Raw genomic sequence first — 10,207 nt, 5'->3', positions numbered from 1 at the left:
CGAGCAACTGAAGCAAGTGCAATTATGGAGGGTGGAGATTTGGAGTATTTAATTAAAAATAATTGTACTAAACTTCCGCTACAGCAGCAACAACAAATACAATCTGATGACAGGCCGATGCCCAAACTGGAGCTGTGTACAGCGAGGAAAAAAGGAGCGAATCGGACGTAAAATGTTAAAGGTCTCCTGATTTAGTTTGTAAATTAATGCTTATTAGAGTTTCGGCTGGAGAGTGCGTGCGGACCTGTCGGTTAGATCAGGGGTTCCCAACCCCCGGAGGTGTTACTGCCGGGCCGCGAAATAGCTGTGAGTTTATCGTAATATTTGCAGAATTATAAATATATACAAATATTTTATCATAATATTTTTTTCAAAAAGTGTTTAATGTTCGCACCTATACCAGTCATATTATTTCATCCAGTAGCCTAGTTAATCTTTCACCAGAAAACCGTTAAAAATGGCTTTTATGATGTTCCGAGGGATTCGGCGGCTCAGCCTCTCGTGCGCATGAGAAAGTTACCGGTGCGCCAAGTAGGAAGAGGAGCGCACAGGAGACCACCGTTTAATTGCAGACTGTTATGTTTCTGTGGGGAAATGGCAGTGCATACATTATTTGAGATATATTTCAAACTCGGACTTCATTTTAAGGACATGTCAGCCAGGGGTGTAGAGCTATTTGTTTATTTTATTAGCTTTTCTTTTTAATGACTGATTTTAAATGCCATTTTCTTAATGTCTTTCATTTTTTTGTAAAGCACTTTGCCTACAGCCATTTTATGAAGGCAGCGGGACGTGTAACGCCGCTTCTGAGAAGTGCAGCACCAGCGCGCCGAGAGCTGTGCCTTTTTACGCACCGCCTTCGCTGTGTTTACCTTCATCAGAACAGCGAGTGACTGCAGGCTGCTACGCGTGCGTGCGTCCGACCGACCGACACCGGCATTTGTTTTCAAATGACCATGAACAGTAATGTACACGCAGCTGGCTAACTCCATAGGTAACCTATATGCAGGTGTTCCCAAAAGAAATTAGTTTAATCTTAATCTCGATGTAGTGCTAAATGCTGTCGGACGTGCACCGGAACGAACGTCACTATCATAATATCTTCTGAAAACAAATGCCAGTGACACACACACACACACACACACACACACACACACACACACACACACACACCTCCTTCATAATGCGCCTTCTCCTCATTTTCCCATCACTGGATTATCCGTAAATCATACAAACAAAACCAAAACGTTGATTTATCTGTTTTCCCGTTTTGGTTTAAAAACTGAATAACGTTGGTTTTTTGGTTTTCCGTTTTTCCGAAAAACCAAAAAACGACACCGGTTCTTTTTTAAACGTTGTTAATATGTTTTGGATGCATATTGTTCTAGTAGTTGTTCAGGCTGTTGCATACAATTAGCTTAGCTAGCCTTCCCTAGCCTACAGTACCCGTCGCCCCTGTATATAGGGCTCACTGCAGACTTTACATCTGCTACATGTGACTCTGAGACACTTGCTAAATCAGATGAGAACAACAGTTTATCGTTGTTAGTGGTCAACAGGATTTTAGTAATGATTATCAGAGTCTAAACTCAAACAATGGTGGACAGAAAAACCTTGTATGCAATGTGTGTGTGAGCATGCACACACACACACACACATTCAGGACAATCCTTATTTCAGGCTTCACCCTGTACCACTTTATCTAATATGTCCGTCTGGCAATTGAGCTAATGCTCATGTGTCTGTCTGTCCCGTCCCCGTCCCCCCCCCGGACCTCAGCACAGTGTGTAGTATGAAGCAGCAGCTCCACCCAGGCCTGGAGCTGGACTTCAGCCAAGCAACAGTTTGAGAACAAAATGAGGGAGATACCATTTCCTATAACAACTCACTGTGTGCACCTTTTACAAAATGTGCACAAGTGTGTGGAAGCGTGTTCAAATATCAACCAAGTAAAGCAGGAAGTACTGAATGTTACTTACTGCAAGAGGAATGTTGTGTTTCTGGACCAGTGCGCAACTTATTAGGAAACGTTTAGCTCTGCATACCTCTCTGAAGCAGTCCACAGAGCTGGGTGGATACAATTATGACACTGTTGGTGTTGTAAAATCCCATGAACGGCCAAAGCAACAATGTGTGGCTCTGACTGCTCCCTCCCTGTAGTGCCCACGCTGCAGGCCGTTCATTCTGCGACTGGGGGAGAGCATTCCTGAACAGGCCAGGCCAGTCGTGTGTGTGTGTGTGTGTGTGTGTGTGTGTGTGTGTGTGTGTGTGTGTGTGTGTGTGTGTGTGTGTGTGTGTGTGTGTGTGTGTGTGTGTGTGTGTGTGTGTGTGTGTGTGTGTGTGTGTGTGGTGTGTGTGTGTGTGGTGTGTGTGTGTGTGTGTGTGTGTGTGTGTGTGTGTGTGTGTGTGTGTGTGTGTGTGTGTGTGTGTGTGTGTGTGTGTGTGTGTGTGTGTGTGTGTGTGTGTGTGTGTGTGTGTGTGTGTGTGTGTGGTCACAAGTCACTCTGCCATAGTGTCGAGTCACTCTGCCAGCCCATAGCACATCCAGCAGGCTGTCAGCAGGGAGAGGAGCGGCAGAGCCAGGGCTGCTGAGAGGACAGCAGGCGGGGAAAGGAAGAGTTAGGTATACAACCCGTGGACAGAACAGAAAGGTGTGTTTGTTTTTTCATCGTGATTAGTTTTAGTATTGGTTTTTGTCATTAGAGAGCAGTTGATGAGATCTGGCCTGTTGAGTCTCCCTCTCCTCGTTGAGCTGAGTTTGAACGATGTCATCATAGAATAAGCATCCGGACTGTTGGAATCACCACAGCTGTGTATGAAAGGCAGCCGGCATCACCGAGACACGGAGCTTGGCGGTTTCATTCACACAGTGTCCGAGGGGAGCTGCTGCAGTTGCCTGGTTAACTAACTACTGTTAGTGTTGCATTCAGTGTCCGACCGTCGATCAGTTGTTTGAGTTTTTGAAATATCCTAAACAATGTGGTGCAAGGCAAGGCAAGTTTATTTCTATAGCACTTTTCAGGACGTGGCGATTCAAAGTGCTTTACAGATTAAAAGCAAACGACATTTAAGAACAAATACAGCATAAATACATTATTAAAAAGGCATTTAAAAACAGGCATAATAAGCAAAGGTAATAAAATAAATAAACACAGCAGGTACAGAATACATGACTGAAAAGGCATACTGTAGTGTGAGTATGGGCAGCTCAATTAAAAGCAGCGGCAAATAGGTGCGTTTTTAGTCGGGATTTAAAAATAGGAAGTGTTCCGGCGGACGTGCACGATTTAGGCAGTTTGTTCCAGACTGTTGGGGCTTAATAACTAAAAGCTGCTTTTCCATGTTTAGTGGTTATTCTCAGAACAGAGACCCGACCCAGAAGACCTGAGACTCCGGATGCTTCATAGTGATGGAGGAGGTCGTCTATATACCTCGGTCCTAAGCCATTTAGTGATTTAAAAACTAGCAGTAGTATTTTCAAATCAATTCTTTGGCAGACTGGAAACCAGTGTAATGATCTCAGAACTGGAGTGATGTGATCCACTCTTCTAGTGTCGGTGAGGACTCGAGCAGCAGCGTTCTGATAGATGTTTTAGTGAGCCCTGTGAAGACACTGTTGCAGTAGTCCAGTCTACTGAAGATAAAAGCATGGACACGTTTTTCTAAATCTAATTTGTGACATTAGTCTTTTAATCCTTGATATGTTTTTCAGGTGGTAGTATGCAGACCTAATGACTGTTGTAATGTGACCGTTACAATTCAGGTCTGAGTCCATCACTACACCCAGATATTTACTAGATATTTAATAGATAGATATTTAATAGATACTTTACTGATCCCAAACTAGGAAATGATTAAGTTACAGTAATAAAAACTTTAAAACGTGTTTGCAGACTTCCCAGACAAACTCCAGCCAGGGCAGAGCAGAGATGTGTTTAGTGCAAACACTGCAGCCAATGGAACGGCCGCTTGAGACCTGTTCCAAAAGAAGTCATTATCCGCCTGAGAGGAATATCTCCATGTCCAACAGGAGTAAGACGATTGGGTCTCTGCCAAGACTGCGACGGTGGGAGCTTCCCACTTTGAGCTTCACAGCAACTCTTCAGAAACCTTTGGGGGACAAAGCTTTGTTTTCACCCTATCAAGTGCATTTTGAATAACATTGTCATATTGTTACCACTTGTTTTGATCGGCATCCAGAATCAGATCAGTGATTTAACTAAGTCAAGAAGAATGTTCCAAATGTCACAAAGAGAACAAGCCACACTCTGTCTCTTCCTCATCCATCTATGTATCGAGAGTGTGTGTGATCCAAACCCCACCTACTTGCTTCATAAGTTTTCCCCTTAAAAGGTCTTGTTGTTGTTCCCAGTCAGCATCTTGTTTGGTTTGCTCTGAGTTCAGCTTTAACCCGGACCAGAGCCCTTTAGGGGCCGCGTCATGACGTCCCCGTTTACATCGCTTCACCTCCAGCGTGAATGTCCCTCACAATCACTACAACAGCGGACTGCATCCGAGGTGATGCTCTTATTCTCAAGATGCCAGCTGGAATTAAGCGTGACTAAATAAAGTGTTCTCCAGAGTCACATGGCTTTTAGTATGCCACTAGAGAGAGGTGCTGGAATTAGTCCTAAAACCCTACAATGACCCCTCATTTGACCACTTCCGGTTGTGAGTTTTTGGTTAGATGCCGTGAGTAAGGTCTGTGGTTGATTGTTTTTACATCAAATGTACTGTCACGACATATCCGTGAGTCCATTTCTTTGAAAGGAATTGAAATGAGTTCCAGGTGCCAATATTTCCATTTCCCTAGACACTCCACGAGGCAGACTTTTCTTTAGACCCTTTAAGGTTTTTGAAAGAAACTCTTTTAATATGTTTGGACTTTTGTCTCATTTGAAAGTGTTCTCCTTTGCTGCAGTCTCTGCCTGAGTAACTGGAACTGTGTTTCGTTGTCTGTACGTGAAAGCCCAGCCATCAGGAATGTGTTTGAAAGAGCTGGTGTGAAACAAAGCAATGTGAGCAGCAAATACAGATCAGTCAGAATGCTTGGAAAGGAGCAAGAACCTCCTCAATGCTTCCCGAGTACTGATCTAAATGGGTTCCCCACGCTCAGAGAGTTTATTCGGAGTTCTCCAAGGCTTTGCGTGGAAACTCACCGAATTTCACTGTAAGTTTGATGGAATGAACTCAGCAGATAGAATAGAACCAGGGATTTGTTAGTCTTCAACTTGTTTCTCCATTTAACTCTGTTCTGTAGCTCTGCTATAATATCGCCTACTATATGTACAGGTGTGGACCCAGTGGCAGTTCTAGCTGATGCGGTGACCTTTCGTCTTTTAATCAAGCCTCCAGTATTGAAAATGACACAAAGGACTTCAGTACGATTACCTTTTGAGGTGCTTGCTAAATGAAGGTGACTAAATCAATAACGGTTACAGTGGTTGTTTATAAGGTTTTTATTGCAGGGCTACACATTATCATTCTGAAATGATCCCAATGTTAGTTGATGAACTGACGGCGAAACACAGGCGGCTAACAAGCAGCAATGGAGTTAAGGTTACCGGCATAATTGAATGACATGCTTAATAAAGCCCAACTAAATAAATGAGATGTCACAAGTGTTACCTTTTTATCTTTTGAGCGTTTCTCTTCTTCTTTCCTTTGCTTTCTAAACTGGGCCCCTGACGCCTTGTGCCTTTTTTCTCCATCACCGTAGGTCTTAATGTTCGACCCGAGAATCAATGCATCGCGTACCCCTCCCCCAACACTGTCAACTACAGGTCAAGACGGTACCAAGTTGCCGTAGTCAGTTTTTAAATAATTCTTTATTGTTTCATGAAACCCAGGCCAGGAAAAAAATACATCTGCAAAACTATTTATATTGTATGAGTACATTTGGTGGCATTTCAAGGCATGAGATTAATTGTACTAATTGCGGTACTACTTTATAAACATCGAAAGTGTTTATTTGATATAGTTTACCCGCCGCCCCCCTCTCTCTCCCCCATGGTGAGGCGACCTGAGATCACCCCCGCCCTTCTTTGAGTGTGAGACCTTCCATCCCAGCTGCTTGCTGTCATAACGGTGGCCGCGCCCCCTTCGACCCACAACAGCAATACACTATAAGAAATGTCCTGCAAATTGGTGCATGTGCCGCCCCCAGTCGAAATGCCGCCCTGGGCAACTGCCCATGTCGCCCAAATCAATGTCCGCCATTGTGTGGACCTGGACCACCTCTCCTATTGCAGCAGACAGCATTGGGCTAGTTTGGTTCAGTTGGACCTGGTCGGGACTTTTCTAAAGCTGCATCTCCATCCAATAATTATACAAACAGAAGCACTGTCACTAACGGAACACACTGTCAACAGATAAAATACAACATCATACAATTCCAACGTCATCAGAGCTAGCAGGACAACACCAGTGCAGCAAAAACATGTGTGCAGTGCTCTGAACAGATGTTTGCTTTGTATGTTCAGAGAGGAGAACATGACCTTTGTCCTGTGTGCTGCCGAGTGTCTCTCGGTGTCATGCTCCTCATCTCCCTGCCGGTGGACATATTTGGGTAACGGTTGTTCTCTACTGGCTTCACCTGGCTCTGCTAGAGATCCTACACAGCTCAATGTCCAGTCCATGTCCCCAGGGTTAGGGTTGAAACCACTCGGCCTGCGATGAGCAGCAACTTATGGTAGCTGAGAGTCAAGCACATTTAGGCCCAATTCCAAAACACACCCTACCCACTGCCACTCCGTGACGTAGTGAACTCAGCGGAGTGACACTCGCAGCTCAACGAGGCTCCCTCCTGTCAGATGGAGGGAGTAAATACAGCGGCAAGCTTTGGGACGGCCTCCCCTCTCTCCGGCAGAAACAGGAAGTGCCGTAACAACGGTTTCAAATCAGCATCTCTAACAACAAATTTAATAAACCTCCAAACATCTTTAATTGTGTTTCTCTTTTAGTTTTAAACCTGATGTGTATAAGCTTCATAATGTGGCGGACTCTCCGCGCAAACGGAGGGGTAGGGTGTAGGGGGTGGATTGGAATCAGGCCTTAATGACAATTTGTTTACACTTCTCTCCCTCTCTTCATCAGTTTGTCCGATGGGTGGCAGCAGCAGCAGGCTGTTTGGTACGTTGGCCCAGACCCTGAACAGCGTCCCCTTGGCCCAACCGGAGGCATACCCAGAGGAGAACCCAGACCAGGACCCGGAGGAGCTGCTGAGAGAGTGTGAGGAGGTCCTGCAGAGGCGTCCGGCCCGCCCACACCGCAACCTGGTCTATCCCAGCAGCATGGCCCCCCGCCACAAACACAACTCGTCCATACGGATCATGCAGTGGAACATTCTGGCACAAGGTAGAGATGTAGAAAGCACTGCGATACACTGTTCGCTAAAACGGTACAGGACCCAATCCTGCCTGTATTGGTACTTAAAGAACAACAGTGTTCTAATATAAATGTTTTTACTTTGGTTTAGACATTCATGTTCCCCTCAGGACGATCAGTAACCCCTTCAGGGATCCTCTGGATTTTCATCGAGCGCCACCATTGTGTCCAATTGTTTTCAGTAATTCCTTTTTTCGACCACCTGCCAAACTAAAGACACCATCATACTCTGCTGCAGTGTGTTCTTAATGGTAGTGTTGGGAAATGCTAACTAAGATGTTTCCATACATTCTAGCCATAAGTACAGACTGAGGCTAAAATGAATGTCTCTGTGTTTCTGTGCAGCTCTTGGTGAGGGGAAGGACGGGTTTATTCGATGTCCATTGGACGCTCTTAACTGGGAGGAGAGGAAGTACCTGATCTTGGAGGAGATCCTTACTCACAGCCCAGACATCCTGTGCCTGCAGGAAGTCGACCACTACTACGACACTTTCCAGCCAATCATGGCCAGCCTCGGTTACCAAGGCAGCTTCCTGGCCAAACCCTGGTCCCCCTGTCTGGATGTGGAGCAGAACAACGGTCCTGACGGCTGCGCTCTGTTCTACCGCCGGTCACGCTTCTCTCTGCAGGCCACAGCTCACCTGAGGCTGTCGGCCATGATGCTGCCCACCAACCAGGTGGCCATCGTCCAGACGCTGAGCTGCCGGGCAACGGGCCGGCGGCTGTGTGTCGCCGTCACCCATCTGAAAGCTCGGAGCGGCTGGGAGAGGCTGCGCAGTGTGCAGGGGGCAGACCTGCTGCAGAGTCTACGCAGCATCACATCCCAAGGGGGGCCCAGCAGCCCTGAGGAGGGGGCGGGCCCCGTCCCGCTGGTCGTGTGTGGAGACTTTAACGCTGAGCCCTCAGAGGACGTGTACCGCCGCTTCAGCTCCTCCACACTCCGTCTGGATTCGGCGTACAAGATGCTGAGCTCTGACGGACAGACTGAGCCCGCCTACACCTCCTGGAAGATCCGCCCCTCTGGAGAGAGCTGCAGCACTTTGGACTACATCTGGTATACCCATGATGCTTTGAGTGTGGACTGCCTGTTGGACATTCCCACTGAGGAGCAGATCGGCCCTGACCGCCTCCCCTCCTACCATTACCCCTCGGACCATTTATCCCTGCTCTGTGACCTCAGCTTCAGGGAGGGGCCCCACATGCTGACGTAGGCCGCCTGGACCAATAGAAAGACTGCTGAGTGGACACCCTTACTGTCAATCACAGTGGGGAAAGATTGGAGCGTGAACCATTTCCAAACATAAGACACAATAATTTGTCTTAAATATTGCTATTATCTTAACGGGGAACATTAGAGAAAGAGAAATGAGACATGTTGATGGCAGAGCTTTTAGTTTCAGGTTTTTATTTAGATTTGATCCAGTGACCGGTCCCAAGTCACTTTTTAACTGAACGCGCTTTCTGTAAATGAACTTCAGATCCAAAGCCAGCTCGGGGATTCTTCTGCTGGAGTTTGAACACTGGACACCAATGCTATTATTACTTCTATACTTTCTGTCATAAGGTTATGCTTTTCCTATAGTGTTTTGAAATAAATTATTTTGAATTGAAGCAAGTCTCCATGGTTTGTTATTTGGAGATTAGTAATCATGAAGATGTTGTTACTGTGACTCCACTGAACATGGAGACATTTTATTATTTACAAATAGTCATTTTCACTCACTGACTTCCTGTTTGCCACAGAGTTCTGAAAAGGGATGATGTTTGCCTGTGTTCAGGAGCCAATTAGCTGGCAGTTAGGAATGTGGGATGAGTCAAGAGAAGACGGTTCCCCACAGATACTGCCGGGCAGACATGTATGTGGCCTAAAGAGTCTGGACAACACTGTGTGCTTTCAACTTTCTGTTAGTCTCTTTTGTGCTCGAACACAAATACTCTGCAGATCGCTGCTATCCATCTGCCTGCCAGCTGCTCAGCATTCGACCTCTGAAGCAGTGATGGAACAACCTTCCCAATGGACTCAGCCACACTCTTTTGTGAGGGAAGAAGGTCCGCTCTGTAGCAATGCAGTATGATCATGGGTTTCTGTAGTTCCGACACCAGCACATCAGAACGTCTTTTCTTGAGAAATTGAGCAACTATTAGTCGAACCGCATAATCCTGCTTTATCCGACCATTTCTTAGTAACTTTTGAAGTACTGTTACTAGACTACAAAGCATTAGTCAAAAGCTCCTGCAGCAGAAACCTATCTGTTAGTGCTATAGCCACATTTAAGGAAGAGATTCCACCAATACTTAACTCGATATCATGTCTGCATGTAGGGGAGGAAACTTATACAAAATGTACACCACCCCAAATTGATCATGTTGTTGATAGTGCTACAGATGCGCTGCGAATACAATTAGACTCTGTTGCTCCTTTGAAAAAGAAAAAAATAAAACAACATAGATTAGCTCCATGGCATAATGCCGAAACCCACAAAATAAAGCAAAAGTCTAGACAACTTGAAAGGATATGGCATTCCACTAAACTTTTAGAATCTCGTTTAATTTGGCATATTACACTCAATGAATATAAGAAAGCACTGCGTAAAGCGAGAGCAGCCTACTACTCTTCATTAATAGATGAGAATAAGAATAATGCAAGATTTCTTTTCAGCACTGTAGCCAGGCTGACAGAGAGCCACAGCTCCATTGAGCCTTCTATTCCCATAGCACTCAGTAGTAATGATTTTATGTGCTTTTTTAACGATACAATTGTTACTCTTAGAAACAAAATTAATGACCTCTTGCCTTTGACCAGTATAGTGTTATCAACAGC

At 45.5% G+C, this 10,207-nt stretch overlaps 1 protein-coding gene across 2 annotated transcripts in view; it reads left to right on the top strand.

The window, feature by feature from the left end:
- The window catches only part of nocta (nocturnin a), a 10,341-nt gene extending 1,344 nt beyond the window's left edge, over window positions 1-8,997 (top strand). Inside the window, exons 1-3 of one of the 2 annotated variants that reach the window (XM_034093355.2) lie at window positions 2,502-2,651; window positions 7,096-7,356; window positions 7,732-8,997. In XM_034093355.2, coding sequence (XP_033949246.1) covers window positions 7,104-7,356; window positions 7,732-8,597 — 1,119 coding nt within the window. In that variant the 5' untranslated portion in view covers window positions 2,502-2,651; window positions 7,096-7,103 and the 3' untranslated portion in view covers window positions 8,598-8,997. Of the gene's footprint in view, window positions 1-2,501; window positions 2,652-7,095; window positions 7,357-7,731 lie in introns of those variants that run through there. The other variant, XM_034093354.2, reaches the window with a different exon arrangement.
- Window positions 8,998-10,207: the final 1,210 nt, after the last annotated feature.

The sequence above is a fragment of the Pseudochaenichthys georgianus genome, chromosome 10, assembly GCF_902827115.2.
Source record: "Pseudochaenichthys georgianus chromosome 10, fPseGeo1.2, whole genome shotgun sequence".
In the NCBI taxonomy this organism is placed as follows: domain Eukaryota; kingdom Metazoa; phylum Chordata; class Actinopteri; order Perciformes; family Channichthyidae; genus Pseudochaenichthys; species Pseudochaenichthys georgianus.
Note: the sequence above shows the minus strand (reverse complement) of the source record. Positions and strands in the feature narration are given on the sequence as shown.